The sequence below is a fragment of the Colius striatus genome, chromosome Z (assembly GCF_028858725.1).
Source record: "Colius striatus isolate bColStr4 chromosome Z, bColStr4.1.hap1, whole genome shotgun sequence".
Taxonomy (NCBI): domain Eukaryota; kingdom Metazoa; phylum Chordata; class Aves; order Coliiformes; family Coliidae; genus Colius; species Colius striatus.
Window position 1 is genome coordinate 28,369,609 of NC_084790.1, and position 27,089 is coordinate 28,396,697.

The 27,089-nt window shown below is 38.5% G+C and overlaps 1 protein-coding gene across 16 annotated transcripts in view; it reads right to left on the reverse strand.

The window, feature by feature from the left end:
- APC (APC regulator of WNT signaling pathway) overlaps window positions 1-27,089 on the reverse strand; it is a 101,034-nt gene that overhangs the window by 66,649 nt on the left and 7,296 nt on the right. For 14 of the 16 annotated variants that reach the window (XR_009820799.1, XM_062017248.1, XM_062017246.1 and 11 more), the window contains one exon: window positions 1,959-2,111. Coding sequence is in view for 15 of the 16 variants with exons in the window: in XM_062017248.1 (XP_061873232.1) it covers window positions 1,959-2,093 (135 nt within the window). In the remaining variant the exon portion in view is untranslated. Of the gene's footprint in view, window positions 1-1,958; window positions 2,112-5,148; window positions 5,233-13,320; window positions 13,397-27,089 lie in introns of those variants that run through there. The other 2 variants (XM_062017250.1, XM_062017249.1) reach the window with 2 other exon arrangements.

Consider the following 27,089-nt stretch of genomic DNA (forward strand, 5'->3'; position numbering starts at 1 on the left):
CTGAGATCATTTCCATACCATCCTTCAGGTTCAAGTCAATTCAAAGCTAGCTTTTGATCCTTTCCAAACACATCTGAAACAAACAAGGGAGAGAAACATCTTCTTGGTTCAGATGCAGGAGCAAGCACTACTGAGGATTGCATCTCATTATGATTTCTTCGTAGAATACAGATTAAAAAAAAAATCCTGAAAATCTCCTCCCCTATAAACAAAAAAAACCATATTGAGTTTAACATTTGAGTCGGGAATTTTTTTTGGGATAGACTCCTTAGCTCTCGAATGGCATTTCAGGAGAGAAAATAATGAGACATCTGCTCTGAATATGCTCATTAAGTACTCCTTTGTGGAGTGTGATAGAGCCACTTTCTGTTTGGTGGTCTGCCAGGTTTGAAGTAAGGACAGAAAGTTGGTCCGCATCACAAATTAATGCCCTAGAGACCAGCTTATACAGCTGGTCTGTCTCTAGGTTACTGTAAATTTTATTATCTGCACAAATGTTAACATTTTTTTTTTTAAAAAAGGAAGAAAAAAAGAGAAAAATAACTGTATGAGAACTAAGAAGGGAAAAAAGACATTGTTTCTATTCCTTTTTCAAATTGTGAGGAAGATCACCTCTGCTGTATTTCTCTCCCTTACACTGCAGTGACAGGGAGAGAAGGGTAGCTACTGACAAATTTGTTATTACATTATTCTAGAAAAACCTTGTACAGATGATAGAATTTGCATTCAGATATGTAATTGGGTGAACAGTACTTTTTTCACAGCTGCTAATGCCAACCATTGTTTCAACAGCTGGTGTAAAGGGCAATATTTTCATTTGCATAACCATTTTTGTTTTACACTGCAATGCAAGGACTAAATGTATCTGAAACATTTGTGCTTCTTTTAAGTGTTGTAATGAGTGACAGCACTTCAGACCACCAGAAAATTTTTCTTCTTACAATGAATATACAGGGCATAACCTAAGTGCTACAGGAAACGAAAGTTCATCTCAAAAGTATTTTTAATTGCTATACTAATGAGATTACCGTATTTTTTAAAATAAAGATTAGTTACAAAAAAAACAGTAAGTCTGTGTTATAAAGATCAGAAAGCAAGGGGATGAATATATGACTCTTGTTTCACATTTAGAATATGCCTATTCTGTACAGCAGTATATACAGAGGTACCAACAATTCTGAGACGTATTAAGTGAGGTACCAAAGCAGTCTGGTTTTGCTAGCTGTTAGGAAAAAGCAGCAGGATTTGTCAGCTTAGGAAAAGCACTACATGCTCCCTTTTTCAGCGTCCCAGATCACATGCATGCAGCTGTGCACACATCATCCTACTGATAAAAATCCATCTCAATTCCAGCTGAGCTGAGTGTTTCCACTTGGATAGGTGTCTCTGAAGGCCTATCACCTAACCAATAAACACCAGATGAGTAGATGGATCTGAGTGAAATTAAGTACAAATTCAGGCTTTGGGAAACGCTAGAGAACTTGTGGTCTTATTTTTAAATTAATTTTTCCTTTTGGGATGGTAAATACTGTAATTGTAGCAAACCCTAATACATGTAAACTTACCTTAAAATACTGAAAACCTCCAGTCTCTCCCATGTTTTCAAGATATCTGTTTTGTCAAACTATGAGAAGACTGGACATCTGGCTGGTAAGTACTGCAGTACTAAAATGACAGTGCTTACCATGACACACTGAAAAAGAAGCTATGAAGACCAGAAACTTTTTCTAAGAAATTGTTTTGAAATATTTCAATTTTCAAGTTTAGAAAAAAAACAATCTTGACTAAGTAGGTTTTAAACAATCTTGACTAAGTAGGTTTTACAGTTTTACTTTAGATAGCCTGGAAAAGGACTTCTGTAGGAATGTAAAGGCATACAAAACTTCTTGAGCAACTACCAGTCCATGATACAAAAAGCAGTAACAGACACACTGATACACACACAGAGCTTGCGATACCTTCATATTAGATGCCTCAGTTTCCAGTTTTGTTAGGTGATTTGAGTTATCCTCTAGCTCCTGCCGAAGGTTGGAGTTCTCCATCTTTAATGCCTCAACTTGCTTTAACAACTGATCATATGAAGCTGCAGCCATCCTGGGCTACCCTCAGCCCTGGAAAAAGTATAAGAAAATGTTAAGTTTAAACACTTTAGGAAACAATACCAAATTTACCTAACAATGAAGTTGACTTTTCTCTCTCATTTACCACTCAACTTTCTAATAATTTAAATCAAATCTATTACAACAAACAATTGCATAGAACTGATGCTAGTTCGAAGACTTTTTTTCAGTGGACTTCCACTTGATACACATGATTAAGCAAATGGAACAAGTTAATTAACAATTACATTAGTTGGAATAGATGAAAGAAAATCATATAATACAAAAGCGTCCTTACTATTTGCATTTCAATTCTAACAGTGAGAAACGATGCAAATAATAGACTACATTAAATTATTTTTGGACAGACAACAAGCACTGTCAACAATCTCCAGAAGACGCTGACTGCCTACTTCTCTTAGAAAATGAAAGGTAGTCACAGATGTTCAAAATTCCTTGGAATAGCACACACTAAAGAAGATGTATAAAAAACAAAGAGTAAACACTGAAGAATTGTAACAGAAAAGAGGCATCAAATGTAGAAGCAATCAAGTCTTTAGTAAAAATGCCCTCCAAGGCATAAAAACTAAAACAAATATATTTACAAAATGGCAATATAAGAAGTGGTCATATTGCACAGTAGAACAAAAGATAAAAGGCTATTCTTCATATCAAGATATCCCATATTATTTCGGGTAATACTGTAATACAGTCTTAGGACACTATTATAATTATTCAGTCATAAAAACAGGAAAGAAACAAATACTCCAACTGAAATGATAACATTCAAATTTTCACTTTAATAAAACTCAAATTCACCTTCCAAACAAAAAATCATCAAAATTGTTCACCTAACAGTAACAAGGCTAACGCTGTTTGAAGCTCTTTACAGTTGAAGCTATCAACTTCAATGCATCAGCCATTCAAGAGAATAAAAGGAAGCCTAGAACTTCATATACCTACAAGTTACCCTTGCAATGACACTCCAGGAATTTTCTAAGTATGCAGCCTGTAACTCAATGGAAACAAAAAATCTAAAAAGCTTACAGGACAACATTCCCTTTCATCATTACTGCAGTACTTTGGAAAAGACAGAACAATTAAAAGCTCTTGTTTAGCATTTTCTGTGTATCTTCTCAACAAGCCTTTGACCTTGTATAACTCCTTATATAATCAACTTTGCTATTCCAGATGAATCTTAATTTAATTACTCAGCCTACTAAAAATACATAAAATTCTTTTTTGAAGGATTTAGTTCCCCAATACAGATTTTGCAAATTTTACTTAAAATTTCTAAATTTAAACTCTATGAAATGAAAGGAAGAATACATGCCATTAAAGACAGGAAAAACAACAAAAGGTGTAGTGCATTTGATATAACTTCTTTTTAAAAACCCCAAGTCTTCATGCCGCAAGCACTTGACACCATCAAAGACAGCAGAAGGAAGAAACCTGCCACTTAGGGGACTGTGATTTCCATGACACTAGCAACAAGCTGAAGAAAAAAAATTCTACTGAATTTCTTTTCCAAAATTTGGTCATGCTTTACTTGGAGAACTCATTTTTAGAGAAACAAAGGCAATCTGAAACATACACTCTATTCTGTAAATTCTATGTTCTTGCCATCTGGTTGTTTCCCCTAAAAGGTGGAGAGCTATCAAACAGAATTGCAACAAACAAACAAAAAAGGCAGGCTGCTTCTGTTGCTTTTCATAAAATCACAGAATCATTTACATTGGAAAAGACCATTAAGATCATCGAGTCCAACTGTCAACCTAGTACTGCCACATCCAGCACTAAACCATGTCCCTAAGCACCCTATCTAGAAGTCCTTTAAATACCTCCGAGAATGGTGACTCAGTAACTTCCCTGTGCAGCCTGTTCCAGTGCTTGACAACCCTTTCAAGTGAAGCCATTTCTCCTGTATGTTTTTTATAAGTAATAGTTGCCATTCTTATTAACAAAACCAAAATCTGTAGTTCAGATTTATTTTCAGAGCATACATTGCATGGACAATTCTTCACAAGCCCAAGGAAAGGTAGATGGGGAAATACTTTCAAATGAGTTGTCATAAATTATACTCTATCGTAATATTGACAAGATCTGTTAGTTCAGACTGAAGTATGACACATCTATTCATTTACATTCAACTCACAGAAGCTGCTGTGTGCCATATATTTGACACGCTTTTATTCTAGCTACAGTAACTTTTTCTCCCATTATTTTAATTAATGTTAACTGAGAAAAGACAGATAATAATAAATAAATACCTTTTTTTCCCCATTTTCTGCCCACACTAAGGAATTCTCACTCACGAATTGGCTTTTAGAACAATTAGCCATGCTAACAACATGTATACACACAATGAAGAAAATGAAGAAAAGTGAACAAGGGGAGGAGCTGCAACAGAAAGATAGTAACCGCATGGCTCTGATATTTTAAATGCAAAAGAAGCCTAAATGTACTTATGTCAAATGAATAAGGATCCAGTTTCTGAAGAGGAGGTTTGGTTTATCTCTTTCCCCTCCTGATCTAGATTCCTAAGCTTCCTTTTGTGAATGTTATTTTTTTAACATGGAAGTATAAGACATCACCACTAAGAGAGAGCATTCTGCCTCAGACTAGGGGTCACTTCTGCATTTATTCAAACATCAAACCTTACTCTGTTGGTTTTCAGATAAAAAAATATTGAATTAGCCGATTGCCACAAGCCAGGTAATCCAAATTACATTAATTTTGTTTTTGTTAAATAGATGCTCAAATGCTGCCTGACCGCAGCTTTGCTGGTGCTCTCCACTACCACCGCATTTGACATCAGCATCTCAGGATACCACGGGCAAGACTTTTAGAGAGAACCTCCTGAGGGGTGCTGCTGGTCGGGAAGCTGATGGGAAAGCATACATTTTGGGAGCATGGCAAGGTTCGGCCAAAGCCTGTCTGCAGTCAGTACATCCACACAGAAAAACTGGACTGAAGGCAGCCAGTTTCACGTTAGCAATGTGCTGTAAGTCATTGAGGCATCTGCTGCCAGTAATGCCTGCCAACCTACTGGCTGAAGCATCTGGAATTCTTGGGGATACAAAGATGAATATCTACGTCTCCAGTCCTCCAAGATCATTCTTCTTGTTCATGCCTATAAAAGAAAGACTATCATGTATTTGAGAAGAACAGTAAACTAACTTTTTAGAATTATCACCTATCCCAGCTGCACCAAGATGTTTGATATAGTGCCACATGTAAAATCAGCCACGCTGTAATAGAAATGAGCAAAAAAAACTACATGGGGAAGAAGTAGCCCAAAGTGACACTAAGCAGTGTTGAAAATCAAATTGTTGGGCTGGAGGCAGGTTGTTAGCATAATTCCCTCAAACCTAATCTGTGATGAGTGTCTTTTTTAACGTCTTATTATTGACGTGGCATCAAAACTTCCTCCCATAAATTCAAGAGGCTTCAGAAGGTCAGAGGACCACATGTAATGCAGAAGGAATTTGATGAACTGAAAATTGGAACAGTAGAAGCAGGATGGAATTAAGCAGCATAACAATGTAAGGTCATTCATGTAGGAATCTTGTCACCTGGAAGTAGTGAGTGAGAAAAATCAAAGCAAGCCTCTCAGGGCATCCATGCATTGCAAACACAAGACTAGCACACTGAAAGCAAACTCAATCCCTAGAGCTATGAAGTCATTTTACAATGACATGGGTAAGAAAAATGAATTTGATCAAGAAAGATATTAAGTGTTCAGAGGACTAAGGGGTCCATCATACACAGAGAGACTTTACAAGTAAGGCTTTACTGACTCAGCACAATAAACGCTAGAACAACAGCTACATTTTGTTATGAGGCAGGAGAAAACCCTCAAGAGGTAGAAAAATGTTTATGTTAAAACTATATCGAAACAGAACAAATGTGTATAAATTGATCATTTATCAATGTAGGCTAAAAGCACCCATTAGAAGTTGTAAATTCAGCAGCATCCTTGCCTAGCTCACTGTACAGGAAGGAACTGAACTCAGTGGTTCAGAAATCCAATTTTGTATTCCAAAACTTCAATATGAAGAATTCTTATTTTCCTGTCTCCGAGATCTTTGTATATTTTTCTCCTGAAATACTGAAATGCCAAAGCATTTAAAAAAAGACACCATTATTTAATTTTAAAATCAGGGAAACGGATGCAGGTAATGGGTGACCACAAAGCAGCTTAGGCCTTCTGATGCGACACCTCTCAGGCACTTGGTAAGAGTGTAATCACAAGGCTCCATTACACACAAGCTGTTTCACATATCTTGAGCTAACAAAATTAAAACCTGTCTATTTTCTGAAAAAACGTTTTTACCAATAGCCTCAAACTAGACACGTCAGATCACAGTTCACGTCCTAAAGCTAATCCTTGCATTTACGATGAAAATTACTTGAGTATATAGACATGACTCAAAACATAAATTTTAATCATTGGTGGCATCAAAAGAAATTGACTGTATCACTGCATCTCAATGATAAAACACCAACCCTGGGGACAGAGTCAAACTCTGGACCCTCTCAGTAAGAGAGGACTCTCAGCCACGTAACACCTTAATCACAGAAGTAACCAATAGCCAGCTCAAAGGAAAGCCAAGGATGAGTTTACATACGGCCCACTAACCTGAAGTCATACCATGGCAAATATACACACAGATGTATTCAAGATTATTGAGGCCAAAATCGGCGGAAACAAAAATAAATGGCTCTTTTTCCCTCTGATACAAAATCACTACAGTTGCAGGGGAACAAAGGGGATGAGAAGAGGAAGAACTCTGGCCTCCAGTACCCATTTCATCCTTTTACCCATACTAAGGGAAAATACATACAGAAGCAACACAACTCACACTTGTGAAGACCACTATTATGCTTCACAGGCTTCCTTCTGTTCTCTAATTGTGCTGCTTCTTTGCAGAGTGATCATCATTAAAAGGGAGGAATGGAGATACCTTTTTCCCTAGATTTACTCCAATAAACAATGCTCTTGGAATAGGGAAACTTTTGAAATTTAGTTCCCTCATTGTAAGAAGCACCTAAAATCTAGGTCTTCTACTTCCCTGATCCATATTTCTCATCATTAAGAGGTTTCTTCTCCATCTCCTCTCAAAGTAAGGTGAAATTACGACAAGAAATTTCATGCTTCACTGAATCAGCACTCTGCATGAATATATACATCAAAGAAGATTCCCAATCTAGCTATAACTCTTTTGAACACTAAAATAAAAATTGAGAAGCTTAAACCTACGCAAACGTACTGTTAAGATTTAGATATGCATTATTCTACATTAAAAAACTGACAACAGTAACACCCAGAAATCAGGAATTAGATGTACTTTTTCAGTGTCAGATCCCAAGATAAAGTAAAAAAAAACACAATACTTTCTGAAAACTTAAGAGGTTTTAATTGATCAGAATATTTTTCTTTGAAATCAATAAGTGTATCTACTCAATATGCCTGAAAAAGACCCAACAATGTAACATATTAATTAAATCTCCTTATGAAAATATTTCAGACCACCATTACTACTTTTTTTTAATCCATAAAAGCTATAATTACCAGAGCATCCTATTTTTCCAAGTAACTTTTGTAGAACAAATTGATTTTAGTCTTTTCAGAAGAGAAGCTAAAAACAATTCAAGCTATTGAACACTAACATGTTTTTTTCAGCAATAGACAGAGACCTGGCACTGTCTAGAAGTAAAGCTAGGTAACAGTTTTAGATAACTACAACATATGTGATTCAATTCTGGAAACCTTCAAGAGAGTAATTATTCTGTCATCCACAGCTAAATGCCTGAGGTTTTGGGGGGTTTTGAGAGGTTTTTTGTTACCAAATAAATTGTATGGCTACTTCCAACACCAAAATCAGCGAAAAAATGCAACACTCCTTTCTTCAGTAAGGCCCAAACCAAAACTGATCAAAGTCAACCAAAGCTCATATTGATATAATTGATTTTGGATTATAAACTTTTTTGTGAATCATAAATCAGAAGTTCAACCCTCTAATTAACAAACAGAATTTGGCACTCTGTTACCACCACCAATAAGCTCCTGTGCTATGCAACTGAAGATTTTTCACAATATTATTTATATTGTAAACTTTCTGTCTAAAGGTCAAGAATAACTAGCTCATAATTTAGCAAGACTGGAAAGGCCCTTCTACATCCACAAATTTTAACAAACTCTTCTATGCTGAGGTTTATATCTTGTGCCTATTATTCTTTACCATTCTGTCAATTGTCATTCGTTTTAAATGTGATCAATGAGGAACTGTTTCTTCAAGAGCATATCACACTGAATTCAGGGGGAAAAAAAATCATACCATCATGGTATTTTCCCAATTAGCTTATCTTAAATACACTTAAAACCAGACTTTTTGAAGCATTAGGTCTAGGCGTTCTGTCTTGGAAGTGGCTAGTGTTAATGCTGGGATGGCTGCACCAGTGCCTGTCCCCAGCTGTCTGCCCTACCCATCTCCGAAAGGTTCCACCCAGGGAACAGAGAAAGGCTCAGCTGCTCAAGTGGCAGCTGCCTAAACCACTGCAGATTATTGCCTGACTACCAAGGTAATCAGAAATAGGTGTCTGCTTAACTTACTGTGCCAGGCCGTTAACCACAATGGTTCAGCAGCTGTAACACGAGTATTTCCAAAAAAGGGGCAAGGCTGACACAGGCCAAAAATTCATCACAGACATTCTAAGGTAAACCAGGCAGTCCCACTTACTAACTTCACCCTTAAATGGACCACTTGCATATATTTACCTACATATATACACTCAAGGGAACAAAGTGAGGGGTTTTTTTGGCTGTTCTTATTTTGAACATATCAAATGGTGTCAATTCGCATTAAGTCAATTTCTCTGTTGACTGAATCATGCATCACATTTTCCTTTGTTCACAACTTGTCTTCAGGTCACATGGGTTTATATGTAAATATCCTTCTGCTTGCCATTTTCAATTCTAGCAAAATATAAACACTTTTAAGTGTTATGCTTAAGAACTTATTAAAAATGAGTATCAGTGTGCCAGGGATTGTCTTGGCCATTTCAGTTTGCGGCAAGCTTTCCAAGTTTGCCGATTTAAAAAATGCTTATCCTTAACAGGCACTTTCTTACTCCCCAGAAAATACTCCATCAGCCTTGGCCCACAGAAGCCCATTATCCTGATTCTTCCCAGAGTAGAAAAATTGTATTTCAGCCTTCTCCAGCATCACATCAAACAACTGTGTTAGTTCCACCTGGTGAAAAGCCTATGCTTTACTAAAATTACTTCTGTTGCTAGCATCTCCCTATCCCCAACGGCATTTAAGAACAAATCCTAAAACTTATAGTCAGCAGCAGCTAGAAGGGAGGTTATTTTGTTTGATTTTTCTTCATCTGGGCTTTGTGGGCACACAAATGTCACACCGAGTGTGATAGTTCTATGACGTTTTAGGTATAGCCAAGGAAAATTAAGGAAATACATAGTACAGAATGAGAATTGCCCATGAGTGCTACAGCAGATCTGGTACTTTATATTCTCATTCATTCTGCATCAGCATGCTCTGGTTATCAGAGAGGCACAGGAAGGAGTATAAAACAGTCATCATGGAAAACTACTCTTCATCAGCTTGTTTTAGCATATGGGATTTGGTATCAGAACATGAATTGCAAGTTATGTAACGCTACTCCTTTTAATAAATTCAGAAAAGCTGAGATTGAACAAACAGACAAACACACTGAATGACAATCCCTAAATTAGGTAGCCTCTGATTTCTAAAGTTTTTCAGCCATGTAGAAAAAACATGTGAAACTACTAGTCCCTCTGAAAGCAAGTCACACATTTTTCTCTAAATCTTGGGTCCATCGAGAGGATCATCTTAAGCTTTTCTACCCACTTTTATATGAACGTTATCTTTGTGGATGGCAGACTAAAGCACTAAAATGACCTTCATAAATCTATTGAATTGGGAGGGGTAAGGTAGAGAAGTTTTTTGTGTTTTGTTCTTCCAAAAATGAATTCAAAACTTGGCAAGAGCTTTCAATCCATTGTTGTATTTTGAGATACTTCCTTGAGTTCAATACTTGGACCATACCCACCAACCATAAGAAGCAGCATCATTTATTCTTTCTAACCAAACCTAAGAGATCCATGTTCTCTGCATTCCTTAAAAGACCAGAAGAAAGAAAGAGAAGTTGATGGTCTGAAATCTTATCTTGTGTTCCTCATTACAGGTTCAGAGTGTGTGTGAGAAATAAAAATAATCTCATGTTTAGAATTTTACTAAAGAATACTAACAATCCAAAACCCATTCCTATTAATACAAAAGAGTGAAATCAAGAAGTCATATATTTTAGGCTATGATCAATAAAGTTCAACATTTATTACACTGACAAGAAAAAAGCCCCACTTCTTCCTTTATAGTTCTGGGCTGGGAAGTTCCTCAGCTGGTTAGTCATGCTGTGTTCAGAATATGACACTGAAAATACGAAACATGACTTGCATTTAAATACTATATTCAACACAAAGCAGTCCAGACATAATTTTAATCATAACTTATATTGGACCAGGGATGATTCACAAGCCTGAACACTCATTCTTCATGATGATCATCTTTGCTATTTGTGGATCATTGTGTATGCCCTCACTGCACACACATATATGCATATAACTTGCTCCTGTTTACTTTAATATTTATCATATTTTTTAAGGATTCAGATCTAGAAAGCTTAATCTATTAAAAAGTCTGAGAAAAGTCTTATTTTCCTATTTTAACTGAAAACACAAATTAATCCCAGAAACATCAATACAAAATAAATCACCTTTAATTTTTAAAAAATCTACTATTTTATAATAAAGAAATATCTTCCCATATTGGGCGACTTATCAAGAAAATCTTCATGGTTCCCTTCATCACTTGCAAAGAACAGAAAGCCATTTATCTTGCAGGAAATGTATCAGCATCTGTTCACACAGGTCCTGAAGAAATTTTGGAAAATCACCAGTGGAGGCTTGGTCTTCACTGACAATAACTTACTGTCACAGTATATCATTACTAGTACGGCCCATTTTAAGTAGGATTTCATTACGCTAATTAAAAAAAAAAATCACATTTCATCAACATGAACATCTAACAACTAAATTAAGAAACATATTGCCATCCAATGTAAGAATTTAGAGACCACAGGAACCACTTTACCCATGTGGATTTCTAACTTCTGCTGTACTATTCCATGATGACGATATACTGATAGTGTACTATGAGAACTGGTATCAGAACATTTACCATAACTGAGTATTTTATAAAAATGTTTTGGCAAGTATCAAAACAGCATTTGAGCGATGATGTTTAGGAAAGTCTGCACCCATCAATAACTGAAAACATATTTTAAAGTAATCTTTTATTCAAGCTGCCATTTTTTCAGAGTGTGACTACAGTTTCTTAAAGGTATTACTCTGCTTGTTACACAAAACAATAGAATTTCTTTTTAAGACCTAAAAAGGTACAGGAAGAAGTATCACCATAATAGTCACTACTGTGCTTCTGTCACCTTCTTTCCCTTCTGAAAAAAGTGGTGGAAGGATGCCTTCTAATATTTAAGCAACTGTAAAAAATGTTCAACACGTTACACAATATCTAGTTTCACCAGTTTACATTTTGAAACTCATCACTATGAACATTAAGTCCTCAGCTGATTTTTAAATTAATATCAGCCAACAAGGCAGGAAATCTATGACTCTGAAAACAATGCTACAGATAAAAAATAATTCCACTATAAAGCAGAAATTTAAACTCAGACTTGTCTTCATCAAACCTTTCTTGTGCACCATGGTATTTAAAAGAACTGAGAAGGAGAAAGAAATACTTTACTAGTTACTTCCTATCTCCTTAAAAATACACAAGACTCTAGTTCCAGGAAACTACTTTCAGCACATATGTTTGTGTGTATTTTCAAAGAACTCTACTTTTGACAAAATATTCATCAAGCTATTAACTGCATTAGCAGTAACAGAAAAATTAACTGAACAGTAAAAGGAGACTAGAAAGACCATTAACGAGTACTTTAACCATAACAAACAGCAGAGTGGGGATATATTTAAAACTGAAAGTGATTTACACTGCACTATTCACATATGCACAGTAATTTACTAAAAATTAGACTTCTAAGCAAACCAAGAAGCCATATGTTTCTTTAAAAGATGCCTTTAAAAGGCATCTGTGTGTGAGTATCCAAATGAAGCCAAAACTAGGGTCCACTGATCCCTTCAAGAAAATCCTATCAAATGAAAAATGCCCCTTAGAGCTCACAGCCCAGATCCTCTATGTAAGTCAACGACAGAATTTTTAATCTTGACCCAAACAAAAATGGGATTAAATAACTCGGCAGTATATGCATCTTTCAAAAATCTGTACACATTTTTGCAAAAGCAAGAAGCGTTCTGCTGGCAATGACCTAATTGCTAGAATAAAAGCTGCGTATCTGACAAAGGGAAAGAAAGGACCCATTGCTTCATACATAATTTATCAAGATTTCCCACAGCATTCGGGTTAAGTCGCGGACCCAAGCACCTCTTTGTGATGTTAAATAAATTCCTAAGAAGTCAGCGGATCTCAGAAAGCACGGAAAGCGCCGCGCTCCCCACCACGACCGCTCGGCGCGGCTCGCCGCCGGCTGCCCACCCGCCCGTCCCCCCGCGGCTCGCCCTGCCCGGCGCAGGGGACGCGCTGCGGCAGCGGAGGCATCGACGTCTCCGACACTAACAAAGCCGCGCTGCTGCCACCCGCGAGGAGCAGCCCGCCGCCCACCTCGCGGCACCTCCGCACGCTGGGTAGGGGCTGCTGGCCCCGAGACCCCCGCCCGCTCGCCCGCCCGTCGCCCCGCCTCCTCCTCCCAGCCCCGCAGCTCGCGCTGCAGGCGGCAATGACTCCGCAGCGGCTTTGTGCCTCTCGCCGGCGGGGCGGGCTGGGGCTCGGTCCCGCCTGCGGCGGCTCCCCATCGTGGCCATGCTCGGCAGCCCCTCTCCCCGGAGCGCCCGGACAGCCCTTCCCGCAGCCCGCTTTTTTGCAGCTTTTTTTTTTTTTTTTTTAAATCCACAAAAGCCGCTTTCTTCTCCCTTCGCGGCGGCGCCGCCGCCTCCCTGTCACTGGGAGCAGCCCGGCCTCGCCTCGCCCGCCGCTGCCGGCCGGGTGCGGCGACCCCGGGGAGCCGCTGCCAGACTCACCCCATGTCCGCGGCCACCGCGCCTCCATCCCGCCGCCAGCGCCCGGCCCGGCACGGCCGGCCCCGCCCGCGCCCACCGGCTGCGCCAGCGCCGCAGCCAATGCTGCCCCGCCGGTCACGTGCAGCCCGGCGCGGCGGCGCAGCCAATGGGGCGGCGCGCTGCCCAACACGTCGCCCACCCCCACCGTGGGGAACAGCTACGGCCCCGCCCCGCTCCACCGCCGCGGGCGGAACCGCGCCGAGGGCCAGGCCCAGAGCTGCGGCTCTCGGCCCCGGCGGCGGGCTGCTCCGCGCCTCGCCACCGCCCCGCCGGGGCCGAGAGCTCTCCCGCAGCCAGCCGCGGCGGGTGGGGCCCGGCTCTAGGAGCCGGGAAGCGGGGCACGCCTTCGCCGGGAGGCAAATGGGAAGGAGGGCGAGGCGCGCCGCGTCCCAGCCCGGACGCCGTCCGCCCCGCAGGACCGCGCTACGGCCCGCCCCGCCAGCGCATGCCGCTGAAGGCCTGAGCCGTCCAAAACCTGCTGCCACCCACGGCGCCCACATGACGTAAAAGATGGAATACGATTTCCGTTCATGCACGCAGGCTTACATTTCAGCAGCTGAGTGCGTTTTACAGCACGGAGGAGGAAGGCACGACCTTCTTTCCGCTGCAGAAGCAGTCTCGTTGCTGCATTGGACCATTAGCAACTCTATAGCCACAGGCAAGAGATTCGGCACACGCTGCAGGTATTGGCTCACAAGCAGCCGCATCACTTCAGCTGTGACGATTGCCATCCGTTCTCCTTGCCATAAAAGTACACAAGAAGCAAACAGACTACAGTCTGTTGCCCTTATATAAAGGCAAATACTTAGCTTTTATATAAAAATGAAACTGTTGGAGGGGATGTTGTTTAAAAAATATCCAGCTCTACTATAAAAGCCAGCTTTGTAGAAACAGCACAATATTCTTTTTAATCCTCTCGAAGCATTCAGAAAGAAATCTATGAGCACTGCAGTCCATCTCAACAAAACAGTGCACGATAGATGATGTCTGAAGAAGTATAATGATTTCTCAGTCAGAACAAATGAGTGCCCTTCCCCATCTCACTTCACATATTTATGGAGTTATATACTTACAGAAGTGGACACAAGGATAGCAGTTTCTTTGATCTGTTTGAAACAAGCAGGCTAATGATACCTCGTGGTTGGGACCAGCCGACAAAGGCATGCCAGGCCTGGGTATGCATGTGAACAATTGCACCACTGATACTGAAATACTGCTGCTTTAATTTTAGCTGTTTGCCCACAGCTCCTTTTTACAATCACAGAAAGCAACAGTCCACTCTCAAGGAAGATGCTCTTCACCAGGTAACCTTTCATAAAATATCTTCATGGTTAAGGAGGTGTGCAACATTACGTTATCTGCTGTCTTCAACATAGTATCACACAAAATCCTCCTTTAACTTCATCAGTATGGCTAACTTTAGAGGTCCTGTCATTTAAGCTGTTAGAGTAAATCATTTTAAACACAAGTGGGCCAGTATTCACAGGTGTTTCAGTCTATATGATTTCTTGCTATAAAATTACAGCAATAGTTAACATCCCTGAGGTTTTAGATCCAAACAATTTCATTTTACAGAGGCTGAGTTCATACGCCTTCAGCTGTGACAAATTGTCACATCTCTGTTAACAGGTGTAAAGTTTAGAACCTAGATAGACGTTAGATCTAAAGCCATCTTACTTTATATCTTACTGATACCAACACACACTACTCTTCCTCCCCTCAGAAAAATAAAACCAAAATGCTTCCAGCTATTGTACAGTTCCCTTCATCCTAAAATTATTTATGTTAGCATAAGTATATACTCAACACTTATGTTATCAGTGGGCAATTGTTCCAATATGAGTTGTGTGTCTTGAGAAGTTAACCTTCTATAATCTGAAATGGGACAATGGGACAAACAAGACTGATGGCTACATAATGTATATTCTATTCCTTTACAGACATCATACTGCATTTTCCACAACTCTATAATAAACTAACTATAGTTTCTCACTCTGTGAAAACATTCTTGTTAGTCCTGGGACTGGTTAGTCCTTTCTCAGCCACAAGTGGTCACAAGCTGCAGAAGCTTGAGTAAATTCACTGATGATGAGTGATGTTATATTCACTGCTCTACAGCCTGAAGTCCTGTATTTATTCGCAGAACAAAAACAGCGCAATCTCTAATATATTCTGCCAAGATCACACCTGAGAGGCAGAAAGCTCTCCCTTCCTTCTTCATAGTAATACCCATTTCATTATTTCATTAAAAATGGTGGCTTATATTTTGTGCCTGTCACATGCACTTGCCTGTGAAAAAATTCAGTATTAAGTGAAATTCAATTTAATAAACTGCATGTTATTACTAATAAGATGACTGTTCTCCTGCTGTATCTTCCAGAGGTGTTCAAACACTGCCACACAGCCTAACAGGTGAATGGTATTGTGACACATACTCTTTCTTTCAGAACTCCTTTCTGTGTACAGTACTGGATCCTACTAATAGAACTAATACCAATGAAACAATATGCAAATAAAGGTCAGGCTCTCAGGGAAAAAAAAAAACCACAGAACATTTTTGTACAGAGAAATGTCTTGTTTGAACTAAGTCTATTTTTTGTTATTTTCTAGCTGGCAAGACTAACATGATAGCTTTTTCTTTCTCTGAAAGATACTATTATGAAGACAGATCTAGTAATACCTGTTCCATATTACATAAAAACCCCTCTCTTTAAAATCTCTTAAAAGAAGGAAATCTCTGCATGTAAACTCTCAAATCCCAGAGACACAAAATTCTGTATTGAAAAATACTAAATGCAGCTCAGTGTCACTACTGAAAATACAATTACCACTATTATTTTGGACAAGACCCCTGCAGTCTATACAGCCTTCTCCAACAGACAAACAGGAATTTTGCTCCAGAAAAGGAAGTGGCAATATTTTCATAGAATATTTGATGTAATCCATACACTAAGTATTTCCCAACTTCTTACAGCATTTGTAAAAATCTAGTTTGAGATGATATAACCTTGTTTCCCTTCACTACTAAGCAGTGCTAAACAGAAGCTCTGAGTAGATTAAGATCCACATTTTTTAAAAACATAAAGGACATTCTCCAAAATATTTGCTTCACAAAAATAAAAACTATTACAACAGAAAATGCAAAGTTTACCTTTTTAGACACCTGTTTCATAAATGGGACAGTTCTCTGTGCCTTCACAACCTTACCCTCTGCAGCACTACCCTTCTCCCTAGCAGGTTTTCACTATTTAATACTTGAAAAGTGATTGACATTTCATTATTAGTCATTGTACATGCAGAGTACTACCTACCTCAGTCTCTGGGCTGAGTGGGTTGGATAATGAGTTGGTATTACTCGCAAATGTGAAACGTTGCCAACTTAAGAGATCTTGCCTTAGAACTTCACTTACTCTAAGTTTTACACACTGACTTACATCAGACTGCATGTTTTAGAAAGGTGATAGAAATGGATTTTAGCAATAAACTGAAAACATTTCGCATTTATTTTACATACATGCAAATTTAATCTTAACAGAGGACTTGATAATCTATTTTAGCAGCTGCTATAACCACAGATTGTCTCTTGCCTTTCAGATACATACTTTGTATTGTTCTCTCTAAGTCTTGCCCTTACTGAGTGACTAGGATCAGTGATAGTTTGTATATATACAAATTGGGAATACACATAACCTGCTCCTATCACCATTACTGTCAGTATTTTGACTGTGAAAAGCTGTATTTCTACTTTGTCCATCAGGATTCTCTTAGAAATGTTGCATATTATTTCCCCATACAGATGACCAACAACTACAAGCATTTAGATAATCAGAAAGATAGTCAGAAAGAGAGGATCAAGAAATTAAAAGTACCATTTTTCTCATGCAGATGGAGAAAGAATGAAGAAAAAAAAAGTAACTACTCCTAACATCTTATCCAGAACTCATGCACTCAAATTGAGAAATCAATTTGTTGACTAGAGTCACACAAGGTCTGCTGCCTGCCAGGAGACAAGATCCAAGATGTTGCCGAGAGAGTGCCATGTCTGGTCAAGAAGGCAGGTTACTATCCACTGCTGCCCTTCCATGTGGGCATGCATGATACAATGAGCCATAGCCTGAGGATTACAAAGCCCTGGGGGAACATGTGAAAAACAGTCAGGCCCAAGTTATTTTCTTGTCCATTTTACCTGACAGAGGAAAAGGGACTGACAAAAAAAAGGCAAATAATGAATGCCAACTCTTGGCTAAGTTGCTGGTGATGATGCGGCTTTGGTTTTTATGATAATGGGACGTTCTATGAATATAAGCTGATAGGGTGGGACAGAATACACCTGTCTAGAAGGGGCAATGGAATCTTTGGGAATAGGCTGGCCAATAGGCAGGCTTTAAACTGAAGGACTTGCAGGACAGAGAGATAAATGGCAATACTTGTGGCATCCCATACAACAGTGAAATATGTCAGAGCAAGAAAAATGAAACCAGGAAGGCTAAAGCCTTTCTGTAATTAACCCTGGCAACGGAAGTAAAGGAGAACAAGAAGGGCTTCTTCGGGTACATCTGCAGCAGAAGAAAGATCGGGGAGTATGTGAGCCCACTGCTGAATGAGGAGGGTGTCCTGGTGATGGAGGATGCAGAGAAGGCAGAGCTACTGGATGCCTTCTTTGCCTCAGTCTTTACTCTTAAGGCCAGCCCTGGGAAGTCCAGTCACTGGAGGAGAGAGTCCAGCAGAGGGCTGCCAAGACGATCATGAGACTGGAACATCACTCTTATGACAAAAGGCTTTGATAGTGGGCTGTTTAATCTGGAGAAGACTGAAGAGGGATGTTACAGAATCACAGAATGGTAGGAGTTGTAAGGGACCTTTAGAGATCACCTAGTCCAACCTCTCTGCAGAAACAGCTCCACCTAGATCAGGTTGCACACGAATGTGTCGAGGCAGGTCTTGAAGACCTCCAAGGAAGGAGACTCCACATCTTCCCTGGGCAGCCTGTGTCAGTGCTCCCTCACCCTCACACTGAAGTAGGGTTTTTCTAATGTTAAAATGGAATTTTTGTGTTCCAGCTTAATCCCATTACCCCTTATCCTGTTGCTAGACAAAACAGAAAAAAGGTATGTCCCAACCTCCTGACATACACCATTCAGATACTTGTAAATGTTAATGAGATCCCCTCTCAGTCTTCTCTTCTCTAAACAGCCCCCATTCCTGTAGTCTTTCCTCATAAAGAAGATGCTCCAGTCCCCTTATCAACTTGGTTATCAGCAGTTATAAATACCTAAAGGGCAAATGACAAGAGTCTGGGGTGAATCTCTTTTCTACAGAACCCACTGACATGACAAGGAATAAAAGAGAAAAGCTGGAACACAAAAGGTTCCAACTGAACATACGGAAATAGATTTTCTTGTGAGGGTGAGGGAGCACTGGCACAGGCTGCTCAAGGAGAGTGTGGAGTCTCCGTCTCTGGAAGTTTTCCAAACATACCTGAATACATTCTTGTGTGACCCGATCAAGGTGAACCTGCTTTAGCTGAAGGTTGGACTGGATGATCTCTAGAAGTCTGGTCCCCTCCAACCCCTACCAGTCTGTGATTCTGTGAACTCTTCTGACATTAGTTCTACAAAAACAAACAGGAAGGTCCTGTAATGAGAATAGAAAATCAGAAATCAAGTTGTTCTTTTAAGATTTTCTATTATATTAATGTATTAAAATTCCACTTTTTTTTTTTGTTTCCCACCAGAAGACTGTGTTACAAGTTCTTGAATTTGAGAAGACTTTTCCACATGCAATGAAAAGATGTCCTTCTCAGAGGTCAATTAACTACTAGAAAGTCATGTAACATAAGCTAAATAAGCAAAGCAGAAAGATTCATGTTGTTTAATTATTTCTTGAAGAAGTCAGAGTACAGAAAGTTATCCCCTGCTCTTTAAGTCCTTTAGTATCTAATGGTCTTTGCCCATTCCTTAGTTTATCCAGAAGCACTGTGCTCTCTAGGGTATCTTCCACTCATGCTTTTTTCCCCTCTCTCCCTAACTTCTTCCAGCTGTATACAGATTTCTTACTGCAACTTAAATAAATGAATCTTCAAGGAGGATTGCTTCCTTCCTTGCATCTGTTAGATCTATGAGCCCAATCTTGAATGTCAGTCATATATGTTCTAAAAACAGTGGAACAATAATGAAGAGTTTGCTATCTCAGCTATATGATAAACCCCACTTAACACAACTGTGTGTCACATTAGCTATGGCTTTCTTATCCTCTGATTAAGAACACCCCGGTATTGTATTGCCTTGTTTCCTCTGCTGCAGTTCTTTCAGGCTTGTAATTAACACTTCTTACATAAGCCATGTCTGTGTCTCCTTTCCCTTCTAACTAGCTGAATATTAGCTTTTTAGACTTCCTTTTATTTTTCTTTCTCATCTTCTCTTAATATTTTGTCAAAGCATGTCAGTTTTTAGGCCTCCTTTCTAATGGACTTCAATTTAGAGCACAAGTCTTTATCAGAAATATTTCTGTTAAAATATCAATGAAGAGTTGTCAATCTGGGTCTTGCCTGTAGAACATCAGGAGGCAGCAAGTCAGAGCAGTGCTGTGCAGTACCTCAGATAAAAGGCAACACAGAATTTCAATACATACCTACATCAGCTCTTGCTTTCCCCAACTAACTGCAGATACCTTCGTCTTACCTAATGTTAACACTGTGCATTACTTTTAACATCAATTCCTAATTTTAAAATGCAAAACCAATCCTATCCAAACGCTCTGTTGCAACAATATAAAAGGACAATAAAAAAGCAGAAAATAGAGAAAGATGTTGCTCAGAAAAGCCATTGAAAGGATGGAAGAAAGGAAAGGAAGCCATTGGAAGGCTGATTTTAAAGATGATAGCCAGAAAACTTGTTTGCCTGTAACATGCAGACAGTGAGTTCACAATGACCAAACTGAAGAACTGACGTTCAAGTGTAGCTTAGTTTACCCCACCAATTCATGCATGTGCCTAACCCCTCATTCCAAACCTCTAGCAAATTAAAAGCTTATTCAGGTCTTTTGGAAGCCTGTAATTGCATGTTCTAACCTATCTTTAACTCCATTTCAGTAATCTAGTAACAGCATTGAAGGCTGAACATCCATAGTGCTGAATGTCTTCCATATAAAAGCCTTTGGCATACCTCAGAGATTCTCTGGGTTTCGCAAAAAAGTAGACTGTTTTTCATTACTGTATCTTGAAAATATTTCCAAATTTGTCACAAGTTTCAAGAGATCCATCAGCTGGAAATTAGACAAACTGGAAATGAATTTCCTAACACTGGTGTGATTAATCAAATCACAAAAGCTCAGTGGGTGAGACAAGCACCTACAAGCATCTTTAATAAACAGGAACTTTAAGTGTTCTGCTGTTTCTTATAGAAGGGTCATACTAAACAGTGGTGGGATCCATTCTGGGCTTGAAATGTCTGAAAGTTCACAATTAATTTAATCTTGCAAGTATTCAATTCCTCCCAATGTGCATATGCTCATAATGTGTCACAACACGATATAATCAAGCCTCAGACTACAGAGATTTAGCTGATTGCTTGTTAATATTAGGAAATAAAGTCCTGCATCTCTTTTCCCAGGCCCAACATCACAACCAATTGATTCCTGCATATGCAGAGATAAGCCACTGCGGGAGGCAGCACTCCTACAATATGGACAGTGTTCCCTCCCAGGTAGGGCAATTCCCACAGACACCCTCACCAGCACACCACCTTCCTGCTCACAGCCGTATTAATCCTCAAGCATAATGATTCACGTTAGATTTTTGAGCTAGCTTTTGTTTAGGAAATATTCTTGCTCTCTTCGGCTTATTTGATCCAGGATAAAAAATGCTTCCTTCGATGATCTGGGTTTCACTCTCTTAGGCAATCTGCTGATCCACAAGCCTCTAGGCATTGGTGGCATACTAAAGCTTTTTCCCTTCTTTGGCACACCGTTTAGTGCGTTTACAGAAAGCTAAAAACCAACAGCTTCATTTCAAAGTATACGGTTTTATGCTGTAGGTGCGGTAGGTACTAGGAGTCATGTTTTTCTTTTGGGGTTTTGAATGAACAGCATCTTCAAATCTTAAATTCTGTAAGAGTAATGAGGTTGGAAAAAAAAAAAGACTTTTGCTTCCATTGAGGTGAGGAATCTTTTTACAAAAATCTGAGGAGTTTGTGATAGCTTAAGATATTTTCTCCTAATAATGATCAGCTTACTGAATAGTCAGTAAGGAACAAAAATTGTAGTATCATCTGCTTTGTCCAGTATTCAAGTAGCATGAATAGTTTTTGAAATCAATCTACTTGCTCAGTAGAAAAGGAATGCAAAACCGAAATATTAATTGCATTACTAGGTACCCTACATGTAGCAACAGTGCTCTATGACACAAAAGCTCCTCTTTATCTCGGAAATCAACATGCAACTTCAAAGTGATAAAACCAGCATTTGAGATGGCTACTACTAAAAAATGTAACCAAGTTATTTCAGTAAAGTACTGGGAAAAAGCAGTTGAAGAAGAAAAATGCTGATAGCTATGCTCAGAATAAATAAACCATCAGTGTGAGTGTTTTTAAACTCCTTGATCCAGAGAGAGTGTATATTTTAGTGCCAAGCTCTCTTTCCCAGACTGGATTCAGGGCATCCAGCTACTCAACTTTGACAATCAAAATACCCCAGTTGCATGTATTGTATCTTAGTACCATCGGATACAATTGCATAAGTGTATAATGTTGCAATTCTCTTGAAACACTTGGGCTAGAGGTACAAGATAAAAAAAATCTATGGCTGGGAACAACAACATCTTACTGATTACAGATACATTTTGCATCTCTGATTCCAATCCTTTGAGTCAAAGAAAGAGAAAATTTCAAATAATTACAACCATATTTAGAACAGCTCTCCATCGCTACGTGTATTAGAAGAAAAGTTTGGGTTTTTTTCCTCCATACACACAACTCTAATACTTCAATCTTAACGAAAAGAAATATTTTCCAAGATCTCTGAAGCAAGTCATCTACAACACCAGCCCTAACTAGCTGAGATTTAGGGAAATCTCCAGACCTCCATCCTCAGCATGGATCTGAATTTTATTGATCCATTATTCTGTTATGACTCCTTAAATTTGAGTACTGCATTACTCACTAGAAATAATTTACATTGTTTTAATGTCAAAACTCAAATCATTCAAGTTTGTCTGGCACTGAGCAATTGTGAGTAAACTCTGGCAAACAAAAGACGTTTCCACACATACAAAAATTCCAAATGAAGTACTCTTGCAGATAAACTTAGTGCCTGTAAATCAAAGGAAGCTGACATCCCAAGAATTTGAAACATTTCCCACAACATTTAAGGGGTTAATTTTGAAAGCTGATTATCCCAGGTGTCACAAGAAAGACGGAAATCTTCATAGTACATATTACATGTTCTGACACGGAAGAAACAACAGAAGAGGTCCCACGTCATTGTCAAAATCCCTTTGTTACATAAGCAGAAAAGCAAAGCCCTCCTCCAGAAACACAATCTCCAGTAGTTGAAATTTTCTTATTTAAGATCATGAATAAATTTGTCCCTTTTCTGCTTTCCCTGATTTTTTTTCCCCCATCTTATGACCAGACATGTCTTATCTTGTCAAAATTTCACACAAGATTCACATTAATGTATTCATCCAGCATATAATCAAACACTTATGTGACTGAAGTCATTTCAACATGTAAATTGACTGGAATCCTTTTTGTTTACTCAGCCATGCACTCACTACATAGAAGGGTAAACCTAAGCTTCAGACATGTGATAAAGCATGGCCAATCCATGAAGTCCATGCACTTCCATGAAAGACTCTATAGCATGACTCCACTGAAGAAAAGTGAGAAGGAACAGCAGGGGCTTTTTAATCTAGACCTGACTGATGCTTTTCTCATATTCTTTTATTTACTGTTTATTACCTTTCCAAACCCAAAGAGTAAATGCTGGCAAGTGCTAGTAGTAGGCCTCATGAAAACCTTATTCCTTAGTTCAAATGTCTGGCAATGGTCTACACCACAGCCTATCAGCAGTATAATTGCTTCAGTACAGGAATTGTGTCTTTTTATGGATTAGAGGTTTGCCAAACGCAAAACAATTCTGATGCTTACAGGGCTTCTAAAGACTACTGCAATATAATTACATAATAACTTGGAAAATGGAGACCAGAGGCAAGAATGATGAAAAGCACTACCCATCTACATTTACAAATGGTGCAATGAACTTAACATGAATTGAATAAAATAGATAATTCTCCTTCAAGCAGTAAACTAGGTGGCAAACCATCCACATGAACAATTACTTGGCTTTCTAAAAAACTCTGTCACTTTTAAGTAACAAGTCCAAAATTTTTCAAGCAATAAACACCAAATGAGCAGGTATTCAATTTGTACATTCCTGTGCTACTTATTTTAAGAGCAGCTGAACTTAAAAGCAAGAATCAATATATTGTTAGAGAGCAATGCAAAACTTAGTCGTGACAACTCCTGTATGTTGAAAGTAGTAATTTTCTTGTTATTCTCTAAAGTTAAAACATTCTAAAATGTAAAACAGCGAATTACAACCAGGCTTTGCTGTCAAAACTAGTTTCAGGTCCTTCTTGCTGCATGCATACTAGACTGTCACATGGACTCCTCAGTATCTTTCTATCATTCAAGGCACTATTTCACTTGTAAGAGCAAGACCTGGACATCTTGGTCACAAGTAAAACAGAGCAAGAATTGGAACAGTATAAAGACAATAATGTACAGACAACTACTTTTTCATGCAAATAAAGCGATAAAGAAATCCACTAGTTTTGGAGGAAGACAACCTCTCTTTCTCCATTCAATTAATTCTTTTCAGCTTCCAGCACTTAAAACATTTTTTGGAAAACGCTTTATGAACCTAGTCTAGTTCTCAAGGTCTTAACAATGATAGTTAGACATTTAATTAGCAAGCCATCACTTCGACTGGCATCTAAATCTTTTGTCAGAGACCTAATTCCATGGCAATTCAAACATCCCATTAGTCTTACATTAACTAACAAGAAATCTCATAATATTCTTGCTACTTGATTGCATTGGCATGCATTAACACAATAGTGGAGTGCATCTAACTGAATGCAAGGACATAGATTTACAGTGTACACATACCAAAGTAGCTAGGATATTCTAAGACAAATATATAACAACCATGTTTGTGTATGAACTAGTACTCAGGCATAGCCTGTGCTTCCTGGTAGCCTGGATGCAAAGTTATAAAAAATTATAATGACATTAAATTGGAAAAAAACCCCCAAAAGATCTGATCAAATTAAAACCGTTTCATTGATGCCAAGCTGAATCCTGATCTTAAACCTTTCTGGATCTCATTCTGAATTGTATTTAGAAATGTACACATGTGACTTAAGAACCATTGTTCTATGTTAGCATTTCTATCCTGAGTCGTATTCAGCATACAGAATTTTTAAGAAGTCATGAATATATATAACAATTTATCTGAACAAATCAGCTAATCAGCTATATTTGGAACCAAAGGGGAAAAAAAATCGCATTAGGAAATACCCTTTTTCAGCTTGTATTTTTAATTTAGATTTGTAGTTTCTACCTAAACAACAGAACATAAAATGTAGAAAAATGAGAGAGCAAACGGCAGGAACTCTGTGTGTTTTATCCCTGCTCTTGTTGAAATAGGAATTTCACAGAATGAGTCACCACTCCAGTAGACTGGGCTAAAATTAGACCTCTACACAATGAAAGGCTTGTAGTTGAACAATTTGAATACCAGGGAACAGAATCCCAATGGAGTCATTCTGCTGAAACTGAGGGAAGGAACAGGACCAGTACCAAGTAAGATTAAAGAAATATATAATAGAATTGGGAAGTATTCAGAGTTGTACTTAATCCTGGTATTGATAAGACTGTAAACAAAATTTTAGTTACACTGTTATTAATATTAAAAAAATAGCTTTGCATTAAAAGCAACAATGTGGAAGGAACAGAGTCATATATTAGATTCTGTTAATCTTGGAATCTCACATATCTCAGTGTTGCCTGCTGACACTGTTCTCGGCAGGGATAGGTGCCAATTATGTGTCAAGGTTACTGGCACTGAAGCTTTTACTCCTAAACTGCTGACAAGGAGGCTTTTATTGCCGAAAGTTGGTAAATTCCAACATCAGCTTTTTTTATTTGGTTACTCTAGATTCTGCTTTATAGCACCTGCTGATAGCCAATGATTTTACCCAAACTTTATTCCAAATCCAACATCTAATTCAAATACCTAAATTCACCCTCCCCATACCATGAGGCTGAATTCTTAAAAAAAAAAAAAAAACAAACAAAAAAACCTCAAACCCAAACCAAAAATCCAACCCCAACCAACAATACAAAATTCATCAAAAATATAAACCCAAAAAATTCTGGGCTCAAAATCTTTGGTCTCACATCCCTTCTAGTACAATAAAAGACTCACAGATACTTAACCCTTTATGACCTAAGCTTTGCACATCATAAATGGGAATTTTCTACTCCTAAATATGAGAAAAACAGACACTCCTTCCTCAGGGGAAGCATTATGGGCACTGGAAGGGCATTAGACCAGACTGAAAAATACAAACTTCTCTTTCAGAATGAAAGCTGACTTTTCTTTGTCATGAAAATGAAGGCGTCTACCTACCCCTTTGAAGCTTTTGCTGAATAGCAAAATGATAAAATGACCACCAGTTTCAGCAAAATAAGCATATTGTAACATAAAACTACAATTTCAAACCAGGTACTGTGAGAGTGACTGAGCACTTGCATAGGCTACCCAGCGGGGCTGTGGAGTCTCCTGTTTGGAGACATTCAAAACCCACATAGATGAGTTCCTGTGTAACCTACTCTAGACAGTCCTGCTCTGGCAGCGGCATTGGACCAGATGATCTTAGAGGTCCCTTCCAGCTCCTGTGATTCTGTGCAACAGCAGCAAGAAGGTCACTCACTTCCATAGTCCTTTATAAAGCATTAAAACAGAGTTTTGACAATGTTTCAAAGCTTTGGAAATTAGAAGTCAGTATTTAATTATCAAAAAAAGTTTACAAATGAAGGCAGGCTAAATTGTTGGTCTTAAGAACAAGCTTCTTGAATTCCAGAGTTTAACTAAACTGCATTTATTTTTTACTGAATAGTAAAGACAAATATGACCACCCATTCAAGGCTAATATGAGTACTAAAGACTTTGCAAGAGGGAAAAAATATTTGCAGTGATATTTTCAAAACACATCCGATATTAGGATGATGCTTTGAAAACAACCACAGAAAAAAAGAGTTTGTACTACTCAGATTTAATAAGACAGACAGTATTAAACTAAAGTGTCAGCAACTTCAGGCAAAGTGGAAATTCTTGGTAAGACTACATCTGAATATACACCTGTTAAGACAGTACTACTACAACCTATGTTCAAGAAGAACAGCTGACCAACTCAGTATTTTTATTCAGATACTTTACACACAAAACACAACTTCATAAAGTTATGAACTTGTTTAATCCAACTATTTTGTTCAATTTTCAAAAACAATGTCCTGTTTCACAGTTTGATGAATCAGCCTATTCCAAACTATGTTACACATACACAAAGCAACAGAGGTAACTTGCTGACTGAAGTGACAATTAACACTGCTGCAGTTAAACTCTCAATTTATTACACTTTCTTACATTCTCTTTTCAGATGGTTC